At 37.5% G+C, this 24,076-nt stretch overlaps 3 protein-coding genes and 1 long non-coding RNA gene across 4 annotated transcripts; 2 read left to right on the top strand and 2 right to left on the bottom strand.

Annotated features, from left to right (window-relative positions):
* Positions 1-107: 107 nt before the first annotated feature.
* LOC103447338 (ethylene-overproduction protein 1) lies at positions 108-4,511 on the top strand. The gene is made up of 5 exons (XM_008386532.4): positions 108-360; positions 472-2,462; positions 2,812-3,103; positions 3,252-3,561; positions 3,802-4,511. Exons 2-5 carry the CDS (start codon positions 472-474, stop codon positions 4,011-4,013), a joined length of 2,805 nt encoding a protein of 934 aa, XP_008384754.2. The 5' UTR covers positions 108-360; the 3' UTR covers positions 4,014-4,511.
* Positions 4,512-4,662: 151 nt separating this feature from the next.
* On the bottom strand, positions 4,663-8,606 carry LOC103447339 (probable inactive receptor-like protein kinase At3g56050). The gene is made up of 10 exons (XM_008386533.4): positions 8,481-8,606; positions 8,158-8,317; positions 7,882-8,023; positions 7,536-7,607; positions 7,286-7,429; positions 7,070-7,201; positions 6,277-6,890; positions 5,908-6,098; positions 5,662-5,794; positions 4,663-5,485 (listed from the first exon to the last, which is right to left on the bottom strand). Exons 2-10 carry the CDS (start codon positions 8,276-8,278, stop codon positions 4,887-4,889), a joined length of 2,148 nt encoding a protein of 715 aa, XP_008384755.2. The 5' UTR covers positions 8,279-8,317; positions 8,481-8,606; the 3' UTR covers positions 4,663-4,886.
* A 6,852-nt stretch (positions 8,607-15,458) lies between these two features.
* LOC139189367 (uncharacterized) lies at positions 15,459-16,465 on the top strand. Its single transcript, XR_011573266.1, has 2 exons — positions 15,459-15,887; positions 15,957-16,465. It is a non-coding gene; the product is annotated as an uncharacterized lncRNA (long non-coding RNA).
* A 1,387-nt stretch (positions 16,466-17,852) lies between these two features.
* On the bottom strand, positions 17,853-19,478 carry LOC103447336 (uncharacterized protein At5g39865). The gene has a single exon (XM_008386531.4). It carries the CDS (start codon positions 18,889-18,891, stop codon positions 18,124-18,126), a length of 768 nt encoding a protein of 255 aa, XP_008384753.1. The 5' UTR covers positions 18,892-19,478; the 3' UTR covers positions 17,853-18,123.
* Positions 19,479-24,076: the final 4,598 nt, after the last annotated feature.

Genomic DNA, 24,076 nt, shown 5'->3' with positions numbered 1-24,076 from the left:
GGCTAATTTTCCCGCTTGAAAAGCCACATGTCACTATTCTAGTGGTTGACAATGGTGGGTGCTGCTGAACTGACTCCGATATACAGAAAAAAAACTCCTTTTGCTTCGAAGTTAGCCACCTAAACAACAAAAACTTTCCGGTTAACCAAAAACCCCATCGAGAGCGGTGCGAGAAAGACAGAGCCTTTAGAGAGAGAAAGAGGAGAGAAAGCACATAAAAGAGTACAACCCATGAAAGAAAAGAGAAAACCCAGAAGCAGAAACCATTTTCCTCCATTTATTTTCTTGGGAAACAAACACCACCTTGGCCTATAGCTTGCTTCACACCTCTCTCTTGAGTCTCACTCTCTCTCTCCGGAGGTAAAAACCCAAAACTCAAATATTATCCTCTGTTGGTGCAAAAGCTCAGAACTTTACAAGTCTTATTCACTGTTTGTTTTTGTTCATATATATATATATGTATATATATAGATGCAGAAGATTTATTGCCATTTAGATATGCGAGGTCTGAAACTTTTAGACCGGTTCACAAGCACACAAGTCCATGCTGTAAATCCCATAGAAACCTCCAATGGCAAATCTTATGGCGGTGTTTCGAGAGCTAAGTTTAATTCCCATCTGATTAAGTCTTTTGGGTCGAACTCAAAGCCCAAAAAGTCGAGCTCAGTCTCTGTGGCTGAAGCTCTTCTGCTTCCCTATGGAGTCCCAGCTACTGACCTCCTTGAGCCCTCCATAGACCCCCACCTTAAGCCATCTGATTTCGTCGAAAACTTGGCTGACTTGTATCACCGGTTGGAGGGGTGTTCCTCTCATTCTGAGAGGTCATTGTTGTGTGTTCAGCAGTACTCTCTGTTGGGTGGGCTTGGTGATCCCAAGCTGCTTCGCCGTTGTCTCCAATCTGCTCGACAGAATGCTGCTGATGTGCATGATAAGGTTGTGCTCTCGGCGTGGTTGAGGTTCGAGAGGAGGGAGGATGAGCTTGTGGGAATGGCAGCTTTGGATTGTGGTGGGCAAGTTCTTGAGTGTCCTAAGGTTGCGTTGGTAAGTGGGGTTGATCCGAATTTGGTTTCTGGTCATTGTCAATGTGGGGAAGACGCTGCTAATGCTGTTAACGTGCCTTTTTTTGAGGGCAGTGAATGTGTGGGTTTAGATGAGGAGGAAAGTGACGTTTCATTTTGTATAGGAGATGAAGAAATTTATTGTAGAAGGTGTAAAATTGCGTCACTTTCTAGCCCTTTTGAGGCTATGTTGTATGGATGTTTTAAAGAATCGAAAAAGGGTAGGATTGATCTTTCGGAAAATGGGATGTCTGTAAAGGGAATGAGAGCTGTGGAAGTGTATAGTAGGACTAGGAGGTTAGACTTGTTTAGTCCCGAGATTGTTGTTGAGTTACTTTCGTTTGCGAATAGGTTCTGTTGTGAGGAGATGAAGTCTGCTTGTGATGCTTATTTAGCTTCACTGGTTGATAATGTCGATGATGCATTGGTTCTTATTGAATACGGTTTGGAGGAGATGGCATATCTTCTTGTAGCTGCCTGCTTGCAGGTGCTGCTGAGAGAGCTCCCAAGTTCTCTGCATAATCCAAAGGCGATGAAATTTCTTTGTAGCTCCAAGGTTAGGGAGAGATTGGCCATGGCAGGGTATGGTTTCTTATTGTATTATTTTTTAAGCCATGTGGCAATGGAGGAAAGTATGGTGTCAAACACAACTGTAATGTTATTAGAGAGGTTGGAAGAATGTGCAACACAGTGTTGGCAGAAGACGCTTGTGTTGCATCAATTGGGTTGTGTTCTGCTCGAAAGAAGACAGTATAAGGATGCCCAGTTTCGCTTTCTGGCTGCGGCTGAGGCAGGTCATGTTTATTCAGTGGCTGGTGTTGCAAGGACGAAGTACAAACAGGGGCAACAGTATTCGGCGTATAAATTGATGAGCTCTATTATCAATGAGTATAAACCAGCGGGGTGGATGTACCAAGAGCGTGCCCTCTACAATATCGGGAAAGAGAAGATTTTGGATTTGAGCACTGCAACTGATTTAGATCCCACTCTTTCATTTCCATATAAATATAGAGCCGTTGCAAATTTTGAGGAGAAGCAAATTAGAGCAGCTATTTTGGAGATTGACAAAGTTGTTAGGTTCAAGTTAAAGCCTGACTGCATTGAATTGCGGGCTTGGTTCTTCATTGCACTTGAAGATTATGAAAGTGCTCTTAGAGATATTCGTGTTTTATTAACTTTAGAACCCAATTACATGATGTTTCATGGAAAAGTTAGCGGGGATTACTTGGTGGGGCTTCTCAGCCTTCGGGTTAAGCAATTGAGTGAAGCTGAGTGCTGGATGCAACTATATGATCAATGGTCGTCTGTTGATGACATTGGATCTCTGGCTATCATACATCAGATGTTGGGACATAACCCTCGAAAAAGCCTCCTGCAGTTTCGTCAATCTTTACTCCTTTTGCGGTATGTTTTTCTGATCGTAGCTATCATCTTCTGTGTTATCCAGCTATAATCTTTGTGTATTATACTTCCTGTTATATTGTGCTTATAAAATGTCATCACATAGTCATGATGTTTGGATTATTTGAGGGCCTAATTTGATTGAAATGTTCGATATCTGTAGAATTAGCAATTTTTTCTTATGATATGATATAAAACCTACCGCAGATTTGAATCACTTCACATCAAAATGCTGTTGGATTAATGAAATCATACATGCTGATGTATCAATATTCAATAATAAGCGAATGTGCAGGCAATGTAGAACTTTGACTTCACCCACGAAAGCTTCCTAACTTATGAACTTTATTAGGTTAAATTGTCAGAAGGCTGCAATGCGCAGTTTGCGGTTGGCAAGAAATAATTCTGGCTCTGAGCATGAGAGGCTGGTTTATGAAGGGTGGATTTTATATGACACCGGGAATCGTGAAGAAGCTCTCGCAAAGGCGGAAAAGTCCATACACATTCAGAGATCATTTGAAGCTTTTTTCCTTAAAGCGTACGCACTGGCAGATGCTAGCTTGGACTCTGAAGCATCATCTCATGTTGTTCAACTGCTTGAGGAAGCTCTCAGGTGTCCTTCAGATGGCCTCCGTAAAGGACAAGTGAGTATTGCTTCATTATGCTTGCATTGTTCATCATTCTACATTCACATTCTTGTTCGATAGCGTATTCTGATAGAATATTACGCTTGCATTCTTTGTCGTTGTACCATCACATTCTTGTTTGATAAGTTATTCTGAATATTTTCAGGCCCTAAATAACTTGGGGAGTATATATGTGGATTGTGGTAAGCTGGACAAGGCTGCGGACTGCTACAAGAGTGCTCTTGACATCAAGCATACAAGAGCTCATCAGGGGTTGGCGCGTGTTTATCATCTTAAGAATCAAAGGAAAGCTGCATATGATGAGATAACCATGCTCATAGAGAAGGCACAAAGTAATGCATCAGCATACGAGAAACGGTCAGAGTACAGTGATCCCGAGATGGCAAAGAATGATCTCAATATGGCATCACAATTGGATCCATTTAGGACATACCCGTACAGATACAGGGCAGCAGGTAACCATTCTGACCCCTTTTATTTCCCAATTTTCCGCACTTTGTTGTCAAAGAAGTGGTTAAGAATCCAAATTCCAATTGTAAAACACACATCTATCACTCATCTAGCACTTGCATTCCCAAGAACATGAACTTTTTCATTTTGTTTTAGGCTTGCTAATAGTCCCCGACTAGCGGGAAGAGTTTTTTACTTGTGAAACCGAAAAACATTGTCTAATATATGGAATCCCATGTCAACAGTGCTGATGGATGAACAAAGAGAGACCGAAGCTATAGAAGAGCTTACAAGGGCCATATCTTTCAAGCCTGACTTGCAAATGCTTCATCTTCGAGCTGCATTTTATGAGTCCATCGGAGATTTAAGCTCTGCTCTCCGAGATTGTCAAGCAGCTCTCTGCATGGACCCCAACCACACAGACACTATCGACTTGTATAATCGAGCCAGGGACTGAGATACTATTTAGCGTGTTTATATGCTGCTCATGACTCCATTGTGTGGGAGACTTCATCTTTAGTGTTGAACAGGTAAAACTACAGGGGCTTCATTGTTCGAAAAGTCTCCCAGAAACCATAATCTCGAAGCTGTTCAGCTGCAAACCCGCCCGGCCACAACAAGGTATTGGTTCAATGGAAAAAGATCGCCAATGTAATGCTTTGTATATATGGCATTGTCGATAGATCGCGATGAAACTTGAACTGCAAGCCGCAAGCAGCCTTCTTGACCACTCTAGTTGGAGATGGTTATGCAAGAAAGAATCACATAGTAGCACAGGTTGAAGATTAGCAATCCATTTTCCAACTTTTAATTTTATTTTTAAAATTCTCAATCATATTGCCTTGAGAATTGTTTGATGTCAATCGACGAGAAAACGGATTTCCAATACAATCCCATTGTACATTAGCAAAGTTGAGGACATCTATTTATCTCAATTATTGCAACATATTTGAGATTTTCCTTTCTTTTGTATCTGTTTAATTTCGCCAGAAAAACAATGCAGAGAATCTGCCAAACGATGGTTGCCCTCGGAAGGTTTTACGGTAACTTTCAGCTCTTGAAGATGAAACTAGAACGCTAAATCTGGAGACCACCCAACGGAGGCCTTTCTACTCAGAAAGTTGAATTTTATTGATCTCAGACGTATATTTTCGGGTATACAAGCTTAAAAATCTCGCTTTCTCAGTTATTTACAACACAATACCTCTAACTTAGTTAGATACAATACAACACAATCATATATATATTCTATTTGCATCCTGCTGCTATAAATCAATGGCAAAATCAGGTAAAAGAATAAAACTCACACAAAATTAAATAGATTTCATGATCAACTTCCTTCTGCTGACATAATTTCAAGCTCTGCCCACCAAAGTGGTGATAGTTTCGGTGTGGCTGCGTCAGGTCCCATGGCTGTGATTTCCTTTAACCTGCCCGTGATCTCTGTCATTGTCGGTCTCTGTTTAGGGTCAGGATGGACGCAATCCTTTATCACTCGAAATAATTTGGTTAGCTCTTCTTCTTGGTAAGAGTTTAGGGTAGGATCCATTATTTCTCTTAAGGATTTATCTCCTTTTAGATAGTGAGACGCCCAGTCTTCAAGAGAACCGTTTTCCACGGAGTATGGAATCCTACCAGTGATCATTTCAAACAATATTACTCCAAAGCTGTAGACATTGCTTTCTGGATCCATGGACATGGAATCACGAAGCTTCTTGTTAACGGGTCCCATCTTCGCTGCTGTCACTTCATTCAAGAAGGTAAAATCGGATATTTTGGCCGCGTAGTCTTCAGTCAGGTAGACAGAAGATGATTGCAAGTTCTTCTGTACTAAAGGTGGAGTCAGCTGGTGCATATACTCTAGACAATATGCCATCCCCATGGCTATTCGTAGTCTCATTCCCCAGTCCAGGTGCTCAGCTTCTTTTACTGCAAGACACAAAAATTCGGCTTATCAAAACTGTGTATCCTAGGTACATAAGCATTCCTTTTCAGCTAACGTAAGTTGGTCTGTGTCAAAGCATTTTGATTACGAAAATGCTATAGGAAGTACAGATTGACTACTTTTTATTACTTTCTTCACAACATAGAGAGAAAGTACTCACTGTGTAGATGCTCAAAAAGTGTTCCATTTGGAGCATACTCGAAAACCATCATTCTTGTGAATGGTTTCTCTTCTTCACAAAACCCAATAAGGTTTACAAAGTTCTTGTGGTTCACTTTGGACAATGTTTCTATCTGTAAAAGCAGGAAAAACACATGTTTATATTGAATATACATCAAAAGAAGTGGCAATTCGGGACTCTTGGACTAAATGGTGCATAAAATTTGATAGATTGTTTGCTATTTACCTTCTTTCTAAACTGAGTCTCCAAATTTTTAGTCCAGTCTGCAGAAGATTCCATTGTGATTGATGTCACAGCTATTTCAACCCCACTTGAAAGAGTTCCCTTATAAACGTTGCCATCTGAGAGGGTTCCAATTACATTACTGAAATCTTCACAAGCTGCCTCAAGTTCTGATCGGTTCAGCTTTGGTACACCTGAAACACAGTTCATCAAGCTGAGCACTTGAAACATTGTCGGAGTTTAAGCGAAAATTTGACCGCACCAAATTTAAAGGAATCAGATGTGAATATAAACATACATATATACATGCATAAGTGTTTAAGTTTGTGTGTGCAGGCCTGCCAGGGGCCTGAATATTCTCACAAATCTGACCTGTTACAAATGCTTTCTGCAGCTGCCCACTTAAGCCGGTGACCCAGGGCTTGACGGTAACAACTTTAGTGCTTCGGGCCACAATAATGCCAACAACTGAAAGGAAAATCAATAACGAACCTCCAACAACGCCTGCACATATCATAACTACACGATGCCTTGAATTGGAGCTGCTTTGAGCCACCTGACTTGGACTTAAAGAAGGGGAAGGAATTGGCTCTGGACTGGACTCTGAAGGTGGAATAATAGTTGTTGGGGGATTTTTTGGGACTGGAGAGGCAGGAGTCGGTGCTACTGAAGGTGAGGGTGAAGGAGCAAGAAAACTACTTGGGGGAGATGCCAAAGGAGAATTTGTCGATGGTGATGGTAAAGGGGAATCTAATGATGGTGATGGTGATGGTGATGGTGAAAATATTGAGGGTGGCAATGAGACTGAAAATGGCTGTGGAGATGGTGAAGAAGGCTGATGAAGTGGTGGTGAGGAAGGTGAAGAAGCTGATGTTGATAATGATCTGCGTTTATTTTCTTTAGCCCTTCCGAATCTAGATGGCTCCTTTTCATCTGCTACCTGCTGCAGCCTACGGTAAGCTACATCTTCAGGTTTGGCAGTGCTCCTACCAAACAAACAAAAAAAAGGTCATCATGGACTGAATGAAGGAAATTATATGTTACAACGTACAAAATTGTTTGTATATTGTAATGCTTCCCATATTTTGTACAATGCCGAAACATAAAGAACTTGTTGAGAATGAACTAGTTTTTAGTAAATTAGGTCGAAGTTTAAATTTCTTACCAGCTGATAGATCTGCTCATACAAAAAGCAGCATCTGTTAGCTGATCCTGATCTACCTGGCATTCCGAAAGCATCTCCAATTGGTGGAGTTCGGCAGGTATGGAACCAAGAAATCTGTTATTGTCAAGCAAACTGCAAAAAGAGTCACAAGATGAGTTTAGTAAAACTGTAAAATCCAAGAAGCAATAAGACTCGTGAGTGGAAACATCTACACACAGAGTAGTAAGAGATGGATTCTTGCTGAAATCAGATGGGAAAGGTCCGGTAAAGTTGTTATATCCCAAGTCCAAAACTTCCAGCTCCATTAACTCTGCAATCTCTTTCGGTATGTTTCCAGTAAACGAATTATTGCGCAAAATACTGCAGTAAAGAAGTACCAGATTCAGAGTAATGCCTTGAAGCAAAAGGTTGAAAATAAATAGATTTTGAAGAAAAATCATTGGACTAGAACCAGTTATATTCGTACATGGATTTTATGTAAGCTAGCTTCCCTAATTCAGGGGCCAACGTTCCTCCAAGACAAAGATCTTTCAAATTCCTGCAAGTTGATCAATCTTATTTTATTAGGCTAACAAAACCATGAATTAATATAGGAGATGAAAGAGTCTAAATATATATGATTTCAAATATAATTGGTAGAAACTCAAAGTTTCCGTTGATAGATCTTTAAAGATTCGCGCTTTTCCAATCACTAAAGCTTCAAGCTAGAACAATGGTGAAATGATTTGAGCCGTGTTCCAGTACTCAGAAAACAAGATGCCGAAGCAAAAGATGATGAACAATATAGAGATTTATCAGCAAGTGCCACTCACAAGATGATAACTTTTCCATCCGAGCATTCGACCCCGAACCACGAACAAGGATCGTCATCTTCTCCACCATTGTTGTTCCAATTCGACAAAGCCCCAAAAGGGTCTGTCACCACCCTGTCCCTGAACCTCAACAACGCCACACCTGCATCCAAGCACCACGCATTTGTCAGAAACCAAAACCCATTAAGTAGCTGGTTTAAAAAGCCAAAACCCATGAAGCAGCTGATTGAAAACTGTATGGAAATGCAGAACAACAAGTACTACTAGTTCGTATACCTTCAATGTTGAGAGACCAACACGGGCTCAGATTCTGATGAAACAGTAAAAGAAATACCACCGTCACCACCGCCATCCGCCGGTGCTCCAAAAGCCCAGAAAATCTCGACCGTTGAATCATCCCCACGTCAAACAGAATCAAATATTCCCAAGCTGCAACCTTTATACACACAGAAAGAGAAGAAATGTTTTTGTGGGAGTCTCAAGAACGGCAAGAGAAAAGTTGGACAGAGGTGGAAGAAAGCGCGTGCAATCAGAGACTTGTTAAAAATCATTTACCAGTTGGAAAGTTCCATTTTTTTAATGCTTGACCGAAAACTTACCAAAATGGGAACCCGAAACGGGAATCGAAATATCGGGGAAAGACGACGGAAAGTTGAATGTTTCGGTTCCGCGGCAATTCAGCAACGTTTTGTTTTGCTTGCTTTGTCTTGTGGCTAGCAGCCAGCGACTGGGCTCGGAGACATATTTATAGCGCCGTCATATCGCAGCCACGTGCTGGCCACGTGATATTTTCGGTGAGGTTTCCTTTTCTTTCATTGTACTTCTTTAGGGTTGAAGAGATTTTCCAGTATGATTGAAATATGAATTGGTACACCACGTATCATTATGTAAATAGTACGATATATGTGTTAAAAAATTAATAATATATAAAAATACGTAATGTACCATCTGTGTTCCAGTTACAATGAAAAATTTTCCCTAGGGTTGCCACTTTCTGCTAAGATCAGTTTGTAGTATTTTCCTAGAAATATCATGACCGCCCGTTTGATTTAATCAGAGTCCTTTTTCTTCCTTTTGGTATATAATATTCGAAGGGATTTGTTCTTCTTTTTTTATTGTAAAATAAAAGATTAGCTCATAATTTAATCACTTAATTAATATGTATAATGTTTAGTTATATCTCTCACCTAAATGAAATTTCATAAGCTCGTATTTATTTCGAAAATCAGTTCAACGCTGAGATATATCATATGAAGATTTAGATCAATATCTGTTTTTAATTATTGTATATGAAGATGAAATAGTTATAATCATTATCTACGTCCTCAATTGGTGTCTCTAGTTGGCTTGACTTGAAATGATGAAGAAAATTTATCACTCTTAATCTTACCATTTTTGTAGAGATTATAAGGAATAAGTTTTCTTCATGAGTTCTCTATCTTCTAACTTCACTTCAACAATGCATACATTGTACATATTTTCATTCAACATTCACTGAATATATTGAGTTGTCTAACCCAAACTAATCCTAGACAACGATGAATATTACCATGAAACTTATCTCATACATAAGCATTCTGTTATATAATAAATTAAATCAAAACCCCTTCATTTTCGAGATCATTCCTCTTGTAGTTATGTAAGTTCATACCTTTCTAGGAACCCACCCTGCAATTTACTTAATTGGATACACGTTCGTGTCCCTTTTTTATCTATTTATTAAATCCCTTTGGAATTAATATAGTGAAAATTCTACGTAATTTCCTTTCTTTTGGTCTCTTCCATTCTCCATAGTTCGAGCCATATTTTTTTCTGTAAGACCGAGCAACCTTCATTGACTATTTACACAGGACTCATACCCCAGCTGGTACGACATAGGGGGCCTCAATTTTATAAATTAAAATCGATCATCTGGCATCATGCAATTGGTCACAAGGTGGAAATTACATGTTCTTCTGCGTTTTTTATGTTTTTGGGGCAAGGGTTTGGGGGAGAATCTATAACTTGAACGAGTCCACATTCCAGTTTCCATCACACGCATTTCACGAACCAGCTTGAGTTCCGGCCTGCACAAGACAACCATTTAACAATTAGTAGCTAACGTTTGTATTACTTTGTCTCCACACAGAACAATGATTCAGACCAATTTGTCCAGTTTCAAAAGGTGGGCTCTCAATGATCTCAACAACAATAATAATACTAAATAATATTTAAAAAAGAAAATTATTGTCTTGATTCCTACTTGGATATGCTTCATGTAGATCTACATTATATATATACATATATATATTAGTTTGATTGAACATGAAAAAAAATAATATAAAAAATAGAACTATATATCGTAGCTAATATCAGAGAATTAGTGCCCTAATTATAAAAAGAGTTAAACTGTACAGCTCAAGCAGATACAGTGGTGTTTGGTCAGTAATTAACAGATTTTTTTACAGGTAGGGGAAAGAAGATAGTGAAATATAATCTTTCTAAAAAACTGAGTGGCTGATCTGTAGTGGTTTTCAAGTATCCAAAGTTTTAGCGGATTATTCTTCTTCACCCAGCAACATCTTCTGCAAGTTACAACGACCTTAATGGGGTCCGTTAGGTCATACTCTCTTTTGAGTGTGTAGCTGCGCCGGAAAAGATGATCGCGGCAGTTTGAAGTTTGCGTTCTCTCTTGTGAGTGACTAATTGTAGCATTCTTCATATTCGAAATATGCAAATATAATTAATTTGACGTACTTTATGCATATTAATAAGAGAGTTGAAAGTTTCAGGTTGGGTTTATAGTGCATAAGCCATTTGGAGGACTATCCATAACACGTACGAAAAAGTGCTACCAAAGGCCTGCCCTCTTATTTGATCAACTTAGATTAGGGTTTCCTAGGGTCTTTTTCCTCTTGAACTAATTTTTATTTCGTATAACAAACTCACAGAAAAGAAAGGGAAATTAATGCAATATATGTACACATAAAATATAAAATGTTGTTGTACTGATAGAGGCTTTAGGGTTTTCGACCCTATAGCCGGACCACATTAACTTGCTGCTAAATTTTTCTAGGGTTTGTGCATGATTGAGTACTTAGTTGAATTAGACCCATCACCATATGTGGGGCTTTTCTGGTCTCCTTCCTTTAAAAATAGACAACACAACCACCTGTGTTATTGGACAATGTTGGAGGACCTATATTTCCAATGACGTTGGATCAAAATGCAGGACTTTTAAGCCTCTTAGATGAGCTTTGGAGAAGCCAGTTGGTGTGGTCTGGACAATATATCAGTATTCAGTACCATCTTAATTTAAATTACTCTTTAAAAATCAACTTAATTTGAAATCGTTTAATCAATAAACTTGGATGCAATCATGCAAGGGAGTTGGAAGACCAATAACCCTTGGCTACTCAAGGATGAGTAGGAACTCCTTTTCAAAACTCTTCATGTTTGAATCACAACGTTTTGTGATTATGATTAGAACCATTCATATTATAAATTACTCTGTAAAGATAATCTCTGCAAGAAAGAAATTAAAACTAAGGTCGTTTAGTCAACTGTTGTAGCAAATACATAAATGGTTCGTAATACTTTTACCAATTAATTTTGTTTATCTGTTTTTATACATTTCGTGGACTAAAGGACCTTCGTTTTAATTGATTTTTTTACAAAGGCAATATTTATAGAGTGATTTATAATATGAACAGTTCTAATTATAAACACGACAACAAACAATTTTGAGTAGAAACTCCTACTCAGACTTTGAATAGCAAAGTATTATTCTAATTAGACGATGGATTATCTAGGAGTCTATCCTTTTGATACAGACTTACAAGAATACGTAGTGGAGTTGTTGGCACTTGGTTTGCGACACTATCATCTAAGACGATGAATTATATGGAAGTCTAATCTTTTTTATACAAACTTAACACCGAGAACTCTTGTGGAATAAAGTAAAGACTGAGTGTCACGAAACTGATCATTACCTCTTTAAACACGGTCTTTACTTAAAGAACCAACACCAAAACACTTATAATACTTTAAAATCATTTATAAAAAAGAAAAGAAAAGAGAAGAATAATGCTATTTTAACATGGGAATTGCACATCATCCGGCGTCTACAGCTCCACTTTGATGTCAATGGCAGCTCCTCCTTCTCAAAAGTAAGACCTTTGCCCCCATGATTGAAGTGGTATAAGGTACTATATCACATACATGTGATGTGAGGTGGACCTAAATTTATGCCTGTTTCCCGAAGCTTACGTTTGCTTGTTCAAAATGGCAACCATATCACATATGCATTGGTCAGCCTACTCAAACTCATGGTCATATTTGTAAACTGATAAGGTTCGTTCTCATTATCTTCAATTTTGTTTTCGGCTAGCTCGAAACGAGGAGAAAAGAACCGAGCTTGAGCTTTGGTACGTACGATCACAAAGTTCAATTCTTGAACATAAGGGATGCATTGGACTGAACTATACCACATACCTCATCTTCTACCTCAGTTTTTCCAAAAACTTAGGCATACGCTATCAAAATTAATGGAGCTTCATTATACAATTTGTATACATTTTTTTTTTGAGAAATTAGGTTTACATCATTCTTTTTGCTACTCCATTAATTAAAATCCTATTCATTTTCAATTTTTGATCATGGTCCTTGGATATTAATAACATCATTAATTATTTGAATAATAAAATATTTTTATTTTTAAATATATTTCTTTAGTGTTAAAAATGTTACAATTAGTATATTTATATTTATGGCTAAATTTTCTATCATATATTTTTATTTTTAGTTTGTCCTATTTTTAATTTGTATCAATTTTCTTTTCATTTTTAATTTGTACCCATATATTAGTTTCTTTTTGTGCCCATATTTTTTAAAGTTTTATTTATATTTGTATCCATGTGTATACCGTCATGTGACATTGTATATTTAATCAATGATAGAAAAATTACATATGGTATATTTATGTTTTATGCCTAAACTTTGTATCATATATTTATATTTTTAGTTTGTACCCACTTTTAATTTGCAACATTTTTTTTTAAATTTATAGTATTTTCTTTTTAGTTTTATTTTGTACCCATGTATTAATTTCTTTTAGCGCCTATATTTTTTAAAAATTCATTTGTACTCATAATTTTTTAATCTTTTATTTGTACCCTAATTTATTTATAATGTCATATCCCGGCTCGGGTCCACCACATCCGGGGCCTGCTCTACCACCATAGCACGATATTGTCTGCTTTTGGCTTACCATTCCCTCACAGTTTTATTTTTGGGAACTCACTAGCAACTTCCTAGTGGGTCACCCATCCTGAGAGTGCTCTGGCCTCCTTCTCGCTTAACTTCGGAGTTCCTACGGAACCCGAAGCCAGTGAGCTCCCAAAAGGCCTCGTGCTAGGTAGGGATGAGAATATACATTTAAGGATCACTCCCCTGGGCGATGTGGGATGTCACAATCCACCCTCCTTAGGGGCCCGACGTCCTCGTCGGCACACTTCCAACCAGGGATTGGCTTTGATACCATTTGTCACATCCCGGCTTGGGTCCACCACATCCTGGGCATAGCACGATATTGTCCGCTTTGGGCTTACCATTCCCTCACGGTTTTATTTTTTAGGAACTCACGAGCAACTTCCCAGTGGGTCACCCCATCCTGGGAGTGCTCTGACCTCCTTCTCGCTTAACTTTAGAGTTCTTATGGAACCCGAAGCCAGTGAGCTTCCAAAATGCCTCGTGCTAGGTCAGGATGGAAATATACATTTAAGGATCACTCTCTTAGGCGATGTGGGATGTCACATATAATGTACGCATTCTTCTTTATTAATGTACCACATGGGTACAAACACAAATAAAACTTTAAAAAATATGGGCACAAAAAGAAACTAATATATGGGTACAAATTAAAAATGAAAAGAAAATTGGTACAAATTAAAAATAGGTACAAACTAAAAATAAAAATATATGATAAAAAATTTAGCCATAAATATAAATATACTATTTGTAATATTTTTAACACTAAAGGAATATATTTAAAAATAAAAATATTTTATTATTCAAATATTTAATGATGTTATTAATACCCAAGGACCTTGATAAAAAATTGAAAATGAATAGGATTTTAATCAATGAAGTAAGAAAAAGAAGGATGTAAACCTAATTTTATCTTTTTAAAAATTCATTTGTACTCATAATTTTTTTAATCTTTTATATGTACCCTAATTTATTTATAATGTACCAATTCTTCTTTATTAATGTACCACTTTGTTATATGTGAAATGTACCAATTTTTTTAACACTATGGATACATTCTTTTGCCATTTATTATTTCTTATTTTTATATAGTTTTTATCCATTTATTCAATCAAAATGTTTGAATTTTTTTATTGTAACCGTTTCTAATAGTATTTGTCACATCCTGGCCCGGGTCAACCACATCCCAGGCCTGTTCCACTACCGTAGCACTATATTGTCCGCTTTGGGCTTACCATTCCCTCACTGTTTTGTTTTTTGGAACTCACGAGCAACTTCCCAGTGGGTCACTCATCCTGGGAATGCTCTGGCCTCCTTCTCGCTTAACTTCGGAGTTCCTACGGAACCCGAAGCCAGTGAACTCCCAAAAGGCCTCATGCTAGGTAGGAATGTAAATATACATTTAAGGATCACTCCCCTGGGCGATGTGGGATGTCACAGTATTATAATGAGGAATTTTAAATTTATAGGATTATAAATCTCATAAAATATCAAACAATTAATGTCAAAACTATAAAAATAAAAATATTAATTGTAATATAATGAGGTGTATAAAGTCCAGGGACTTTGATCAAACTTTGAATATTATTAAGGTTTTAGTCAAAAAATGTTAAGGATTATGGACCACTTTCAAAATATCCCTTTTTTTTTTCTATGTTAACTCCTTAATCACAACGTATACCGTATATGTACATTCAAAGATTTCTAAGGTAAGAAACAAAGATGGGTATATTCCTAAAACGATTTACCCATTCTCTCATAGTCCTTTATTAAACTAGTGATATTTGACCTAATAATTTTCAAGAGAGAGAATAAGGGGTGAGCATCAAATGTGCAACTTCGCCAACATACATCTTGTACTAGTACTTATTCCAACCTCATGTTAATACAAGCAAAATGCGCCTTGGGCTTTGTATTTTTGGGCTTTGACTTTTGATTTTAATGAAATTCCAAATGTGTGATCATCAATTGTTAATTTGCAATTTCTAGTGCGACCAACACTTTGCGCAATTATGGACGAAGCGTAGTTCGTTGAATGAAAATTGAACAGCTGAAAACGAATCCATCATAATGAGCTTAGGATGAACCATTGTCAATTGCATTTTCATGTGAGAAATTAGGTCCTGTAATCAAGATTCTATTAGCATAACCATCCAATGAGTGTATATCACTTGTCCAAGTATCCAAAGTGAGATAAAAAAATCATTTAATATGGTGATAGGCACTATGTGGCGAGCAATAAGTCGGTAATAAGCAGATACTATAGGCCACTATGGAACGGTGGTGCCATTACGATGGTGTCTTCATCAGAAGATAGATTTAGCCCTCATTTTGAGCCTTCTTCTTGAGCCAAAATCTAGGGTAGTTGGCATGAGAAAACTGCGCATGCTATGCCTGAAGTTTGGAACTGTTGTAATATAACCTTAATATGTAAAAAGAAGAAAGTGCAGAAAAAGGAAATAAAAGCAAAGAAATTAAAATTCATTCATTTCATTCATGCCTTTCAGTGAAGGTTCATAGTCTTATATCACATTCGGTAGAAGCCTAGAAGCATCTAATTCTCAAACCAAATGTCGTCAGATTCAAAGATTGTCGGAGCTCTAATTACATTCAATCTTCTCCAGATCTAAAATCTAAATGTCCCTTCACGCACAAGACAAGATATGGACATAGGAAGGAGGATGTTGGCTTTGGTTTAGGGTCATAGTCATTCCACCGATCACATGCTTGAATCACGCAGCGAAGTTTTAGTCATTGAGGTACTTCGTCCAACACGCGGTTTGGTTTTTATTTATTTATAATTAATTGTCTACTTTTTTGTTTTTTAGTTTCATGGTGGTATGCTCAGTGTTCTAAAAAATGCTCTAGGCGGCCGCCTAGGCGTTAGACGGCGGTGCTCCCCCCTGATTAACCCAAAATCGTTTACTAAATTGGGAAAGCTATTAGGTGGCGTAAGGCGGACGCTGGGCAGGCTAGAAGGAAGCTGGACGGTCTGGGTTGCCTGGGAAAATACGATTGGTCTACCCAGAAGCAGGCGGACGCTGGCCAATCTGGGTGCTCTGCGCCTCGTTGTCTTCTCTCCCCGAGTCTCGCTGTCTCCCTCTCGGTATGACGATGGTTGACAAGACGTGAGAGAGAGTATGGATCTGCAATTGCAGATGTGGTGATATGGCTGACTACAGCCATGGTTTTTGTAGTGAGCAACGTAGGGTTTGATTATGAAAAAGGTGAATCGGTGATTGGGAATCGAGAGGCTGTACAAGCATTTGGTGTATTCTTTTATTCTAATAGGAAATATAGGATAATAAATGATCAGATGACTTTGGGTTGTTGGTTATGGTTCATTGCGCCCATTATATTCAAAGGTTAAACAAGGAATACAAGGCCCAATCTTCCATTATATTAATGAAAAAGGCCCAAAAAAATTTATAGGCTTAGAAAATGATACAAAAGGTCTAAAATTTTACATATTTTCTTACACATATATTTTTCTTTTTTTAAAAAAAAAAGTAATATCTTATTCAATGTTTATTCACATAGTATGTAGTAAATTGAATTAATTTATATGATGTATAATAAAATTACTGAAATCCGCTTAGGCCGCCTAGGCACCCGCCTAGACTCTGCCTAGGCGCCTAGCCGCTAGGCATCAGCCCGCCATCCGATTAGGTCCTAGCGTTTTTTAGAACCTTGGGTATGCTTATGGAAATGGTGTATCTAATTTCCAAAGGATGGATTTACTACAAGTTCATCCAATTGTGAAATGAATTGGAGCACTTTTGAGGAGATACATACAAAGAAAAGAAATAAATTAGATACAACAAGGTTAAATAATATAGTCTATGTCCAATCCAATGCAAGGATCATGAACAAGAAAAATTTAGTCTATCATCCAAGAATACTCATCGTTATGATTATATGTTTACTGTTTTTTAAATATTGAACTTGTTGGATGGATGTACTTGGTGTATTCTTATACTTCTATTTTTGCATTTTATCATTATTTTATTATTCATATAAGTATAGTTTTTTTTTTTTTTTTTTTCAAAATGTAAATAGGCACTTATTTTCAAGATATATAATAAATTTACATAAATCCATCTAAATGCCCGCCTAGACCCCGCCTAACCGCCTAGGCGCTAGGTCCTTACCCGTTGCCCGACTAGCTAGCGCCTAACATTTTTTTAGAACCTTGTTGCCATCCAAAATGTGTTGCATATATGTCAATAGATATTAACATATGCCGAAGCAATATGATGGGTGTTAGCAAGAGAATTTGTTGAGTACTCTTGAAACAACCTGCCGAATGCTATCGAGATATGACTAGCATGCATTACACCAAACACTTGATGGGCACAAAAAACTCATACCAACATTTGAAGAGTTCTCGAAAGATCTTCACATGTTTGTGCATCCCCCATTGCGTACATATACACAAAAATGAAAAATATAACATCGGACTCACTTATCTGTCTAAAGTCGTCTAAAGTCTTTATGGTTTTGATAGGATGTTGATTTGTTATTTATGGTTTGGGGTAAACATATCGAACTTGTGCATGCAAACCCTAAAAGATCATCCCTTTTAGGCAAATAATAATTCCACATTCAAAAACAACAACAATTTTTTGGCCACCGAAGATAATTTTGCACGCCAAAAGTTCATAACACATGCACCTCAAAATTTCTCAAAAAATAAAAAGAGAGTAAATAATAAAATCCAGGAAGAAAAAAAATGTACTTATCATAATCAAAGTTAGCTGACATTAACCTTCATAATCCATAATTAGGGTGACACCCCCACATGCGCCGGGCCTACACATTCTTACATGCCCAACAACATTTTTTAATAAAAAAACTACAAAAACTCCTCTCACCCAAAAAATTAAAAATAAAAAGAAAATAAAATTCGAAGTGGGTTTTTTTGCCCTTCTCTTTTTTTTTTTCACATTTTCTTTCCAATTTTTGTTATTTCTAATTTAGATGTAAATTACTAAATTAGAGTGGCGCACACGAACAAGAAGGGCACCTGATGAGACCGTTTTCGTTGCACGACGTACAACTCTTGAAGCCGTTCTTCTCAGAGTACAACTTGTGACTGCCGCTACACACGTCGCACAGAATAAATCTGTACCCGCCGCACGTGTCGCATACCCCCGGTTCCTGTGCGGGCAAGCCTTCCACGAACTTCTTGAGCTCGCCGGCCTCATGCAAATTTCTCACCTCGTCGGCCCCACCTACGTACCTCCCCCCAATGAAAACCCTCGGTAATGTCAACTTAGTTTGTTGACCGAGAATCTGCTGCAGCTCGGTTAAGAACCGGTGGTCCATCGCTAGATCTCGTTCGTCCAATGATACGCGAAACCCTCGGAGAATCGATCGGACGGTCTTACAGTCCTCGAACGTAGGCCGCACGATACGTAGGCTCGTGAAGTAAACGACAATGCGCTTCTCCGCCCCCGGGATGGAGCTGATGGACGGCTCAGATTGTTTTGTGGAGATTCCATCGTCTGGTTGGGGTTTGGGCTGGGGCTGGGTGGATGGGCGAGTTGACCAGGCGCGGAGGAGGGAGTTGGCGACCCGGACGCGGTGGAAAATAGCGGAGGCTTTTTTGGTGGCGGCGGCGGTTGTCGGTTGTAGAGAGTGGTCGTTGGTTTCGTCCGCGCAGAGGTTTTGGATGTCTTTGAAGGAGGAGAAGGAGAAGGGGGAGGATGGGGATTGCGTGTCGTGAATCTGAACCGTTGATTTGCTCCACGACCGCCACATTTGAGGGTTGGGATCAGAAGTTGGATTTTAGCTAGCAGAAACCCAGATGAAGAACTGATAAAAGATAGAAACTTTATGAATCGAGTTGAAAAACAGAAGAAATATGAATTGGGTTTGCTCTGTCTTTTGATTTTATGGGATTTTTTTGGGGGGATTGGTGTTGGTTTCTGGGTTTTGCTTTGCTTAAAGCAAAGGCCTTGGTGATTGAAATTTGAAAGGGAGATCTGCAAAGTTGTGGAGAGCTTTCGAGAGAGAGAGAGAGGAAAGAAAGGGAGGGGAGGGATTGGATTGGATAGATAGGCAAAATGATGGGGTTGTAGGGTTGGGGGGTTAGGCAGTTGGTTAAGTTAGTTGAGAGAGGTGGTGTGTTTTGTTTATTGCCTTAATGGGGGTTTAGGGGAGAAGGGGAGGGATGAGAGAGGTTCTAATTAGAGAGATGGGTAATTGGGATTTAGAGCCTAATTATAGATGAGAGGTCCTGTGTTTAGGAAATGGGTAACCTTTGCCTAATTTTCCATAGAAATTGAGGACCTGGTCAAGATTGTTCCTTTTATGTTTTGTGTTACACAAGTGTGGCCTATATTTGGGGAAACTTTATTTATCTTGGGTGGATTCATAATGAGATTTAGAGGGAGAAAATTGCTTGAGTATACAAGAGTTGGTAATGACTGGTGACTGATGCTAAGACATTTTTAAGCTTGAGTTACGCCTAGCATGACTGAAAACGTTTTTAGAATATTCTGAAATTCATTTTAGAGTTTACTATTTAAACAACCTCGTGCATTTATTCTTATTATTTATGAAATTTGATGTTTGTCAATTCATTTAATTTACCATGGTAGATATGCATGAATTTTACATTGAGAAGCACACAAGTTGAAGACCAATTATGGTTCGTTTGGAAGTGTTTTTTAAAATGACTGAAAACGTTTTTAGAGAAAATGTTTTTGAGTTTTAAAAACACTTAAAGTGTTTCCTATAAGAAATACTAGTTCTTCGAGTACTTTTCTAAGATTCACTTGCATTTTTTCCTTAGAATTGATATAAAAAATATTTTCACTAAAAACGCTTTCAGTCATTTTAAAATATTTTCAAACCAGGATTTAGTATAGATGTATGTGAATGTTAATGTGAGATTTAAGATACATGCCTATGCCTTAAATGCTTTGTATCAAAATCATGTGCTTATTTATCTAAATGACCAGCACAAGATCCTGCTAAGCAACAGCTTACTTAGATTATTCTGGAACCATATATTTAAGTAGGGTGGTGGTGGATCACGCTAACTCATAGCTTAAATTATTCAATCACAGGAGCGTGCTGATTTTCTTGCCAGCCCATTAATAGCAAGCAAAGCACATCGACATTATCTGCTTGCCAAAATCTTCTCCTGTTCACATTAGCACAACTAAAACCAATTATGTTGCAAGTGGTGGATTCATTGGATTGCTGAATAAAAAATTTCTTTTAAATTTATTGTCGTTCGGATTTAAACTCTTTATCAATTTAATGTAAATTATTTATTGTTTGTTAAAAAAAAAATGCCTACGTCAAATTACATCGGTTACTCTTACACTCAGGTTTTTGTTTCTATTTTCATTACATATCCACATACAAATATAATTTTTCTCAAAACACAGCGTCTGTTATACTTTGAAGGCTTGTCGAATCGAGAAAATGTCATTAGTAGTCAATTTGTTTTCACTTTGATCCATTTTATTGCCATGGTTGATTATTTAGGGTACCCTAAAGTCTAAATCTTAAGCAATTAACTAATCCGATACTTAAAACTAAAGTCTCTAAACTTTACATGGTGAGACAAACCCTAAATATCAACTGTGTCAATAAATAAGACCAATGTTGTAGAAACTTAATTATGAGTGAGATTGTTTAAGTGCATCCGTCCTTCAAGAAACACGATATTGAGAATAATAATCTTTGTCTATATATAAACTATTTGAAAGGAAATCGAATGAAGGACATCGGATACAAGGTTAAATATAGTTTAACACTAAGCTTGAAGTTATAGGAGAATAATAATAAGAGAGGAGAGGGTGAATGAGTAGCAATGATACATCCAACATGTGTAAGGAGGGACCATATATGCATAATTAACTGCAGACTGTAGTGGAGACAATACATGTTTGGTAGTTCTGAAAGTCTGAATAAATCTGGTGTTTCCTAAAGCAAAAAGTAGAAAAGCCACCAACTTGGTGGATTCTGAAAAGTTCACATGGGGGTAGAAGTGAGTAACAAAGCTATGGACTTCACATGCTTGATTGATTGAACATTGAAGAAGTTATAAAACAGCCTAGAGATCCTCTTTCATGTGAAACCAAAACTCTGAGTTTTTAGGGTTTTTGTGCACCCAAATTAAGGTATCTCTTTGTTCATTTCTTCTGTCTGTGAGTCTCAGAGCTGGCAAAAATTCCTTGCATGGTTTTGGTCCAAGTTCTACAGCAACAAATGACCAGATCTGGTTGACCTCAACCTGTCAAAACACTGTCATATGTGGTACTTTGATTATATTATTGTTAATACAACTGATTTAATTAATGTATTTTTATTAGTTTAGTTTCGTAAATTAAAAAAGAGGGTTATCTTTTTTTCCTAGACAATTTAGTAATGAGTTTGTTGATTGCATGTTCTTATAGTCAGTGTAATTCCTTAATTTATTGTAGAAAATTGTGTTGGAATATACCCTTGTCCGTGGATGAAACAAGAATATCATCAAACAGACAGACAAACCCTCAACTGTTATTGATGGTGGGTTTTTATTGATCAAGAAAATATTATATATCCTTGGTACAATTAAACTTCATAAAAGTAAGGCCTTCTTTAGGCACACATGGTAAAGATCAGTGTTTGAAATTTCTTTGATACAATCGATATTTTCAGCTAAAATTGACAAACTTTGTTGATATTTTCCAACATATTGGTTAAATATCGATAAATTGTTATACAACATTCCTTAAAGTTTCATTTTGCAATTTTTCATTTTTGAACAAATTTTCATCATTTCTATTTAAGACAATCGATATCGATATTAATAAGTCCATCAATATTTCCATAAATTTGCATATCGATATTTCTACTAATACTGATATTTTAAACAATGGTAAAGACTAAACCCACATATGATGATATAGCCAGGCTCGATTAACAGAAAACAATAAAAAAACAAAAACAAAAACAAAAACAAAAACAAAAACAAAAGCAAACTTAAAACTACAAAACTCTCGTAGAATGAAACCACAAACTCCGCAAAACAATATCAAATAGAGCACATGCAATTTACATGAGTTGAACTAAAGAAATCAAAGAATTAATAACAACATAAATTTTACAATGGTTGATTATTTCAGCTAAGATGGGGATGACCTATAAATCCCAACAAGCACAATCGTCGTTTGGGTCGAGCCCTAACTATAAATCCCAACAAGCACTATCGTTCACGGTAGATATTGACAAATGGTAGTGCTAATCACACAAGTCACATTTATCTGTGTGTGTTTAGTCAAAGCACACAAATCTTATTTGTGGAGATAGGGCCCCAGTGGTGAAGTTACCAAGGGGCAGAGAGAGGCTGCCGCCCTTCCTCTCACCGGAAAACAAGCCCAGAAGTATTGATTTGCTGTGGTGCTGCCACTCTGGTAGGTCGGAAAACTTGCAATTCTGTGAGGAGTTCATGCTGCTGTGCAGCGCAGGCTGTGCACATGCTCTTTTTTTCTTTTCAAAATAGTTAGGCCAAAAAAAAGAGGAATGAAATCTGGTTGGTTTGGTTTCGGTTCGGTTTAGACTTCACATGCTTGATTGATTGAACATTGAATAAATTTATTTAAATGTCTAGCCGCCAAAATCCTTGCCTAAGCGTTAGGCCATGTCTGCTGCCCAACTAGCGCTTAGCGTTCTTTAGAACTTTGCTCAATATATAGTTATGTAATGGAACTTTACAACAAGACACAGTGCTTGAATCCTCCTTCAAATAATACTGTTAGTTTAAATCCTCCTTCGAATCTTTCGGGCAGCCCAAGTCCTCTTTTGAATATTTCGGTTAGTCCAAATCATTCTTGAATATTCTGGGTAGTCCACATAGTCTTTTTGCAAACCTTGGACTTAGACCTCAAATGAGAGTCCCTATTTTGTTGGAACCTTTTACTTTTTTAAATTTCGCCCCTCCCCTCAACAATTTATGGCTTCGCCCATTCGTGATGTAGTAGTAGTGACTAAACAAGTCCACCATGGTTTTCGATATATAGTTCGCTCTGAAAGTAGTCGACAGTGCCATATTCAAGTGCAAAATATATAGCAGAGAAATATCTTACCTCAAGGAACTATATTGCATGTAGCCTCGCGCAGAGAGAATAGAAAATAGGGATGCTGGTGGGCTAAGGTTTCTTAACCCTCCAAGAGAGACTGTTCATATGCATCGATCCTTTCGCATCCCGCCGTCTCATAACTAGTTTAACAGCAACATATTTTTTTGGTCGTCTGCTTTGTTTTCTATTTGTTATATTTTGGTTAGGAAAGAGATTTTTTGAACTATTATCTCTATCTGGAAAAAATAAAATAAAAAATCTTGTATGGTGGTATGAGCCGAGAATTTTACCAACTTGCGGCAGAACCTACCGAATCAAACCTGGTTTCTAGCTGAACGCATTGCAGTCTCTACCGAATCAAGCTGGGCCTACGAGTCCATGACTGCTATGTCCTCCTCCCTCTTCACGTATTTGATCCTACGGAGAGTCAATGTCTAATTCTTGTTGCTTGTGGAATTATAGCAATATACTTACTGACAAGCTTATCCAAATATATTGGGAGAGCCTGTAGATTGCAGTTATTAATAGCTGACTGTGACTCTGATTGTTTAATAGCTAACAATTTTTTTGTTGCATTGCAAATGAATTGATCAACATAAGAGATCGACAAAACAGAGGCCATTCTGTGTTGATAAGACCAACTCTTTCCGTTTTGGGTTCACAAGGATAGATTAACGGCATAGGCCATTGTGTTTCGATAAGACCTAATTTATGTGTTTTTTGTTCATAAAGAAAAAGATTTTACTGGAAATTCAAAACACACAAATTCGTTTTGATTAAAACATAATGGCCAACTTAAGAGGTAAAAAAAAGCAACGGCCATTGTGTTTTGTTAAGACCGAATCTATGTGTTTTGAGTTCGTAAG

This window comes from Malus domestica, chromosome 11, assembly GCF_042453785.1.
Source record: "Malus domestica chromosome 11, GDT2T_hap1".
Lineage (NCBI taxonomy): Eukaryota > Viridiplantae > Streptophyta > Magnoliopsida > Rosales > Rosaceae > Malus > Malus domestica.
Note: the sequence above shows the minus strand (reverse complement) of the source record. Positions and strands in the feature narration are given on the sequence as shown.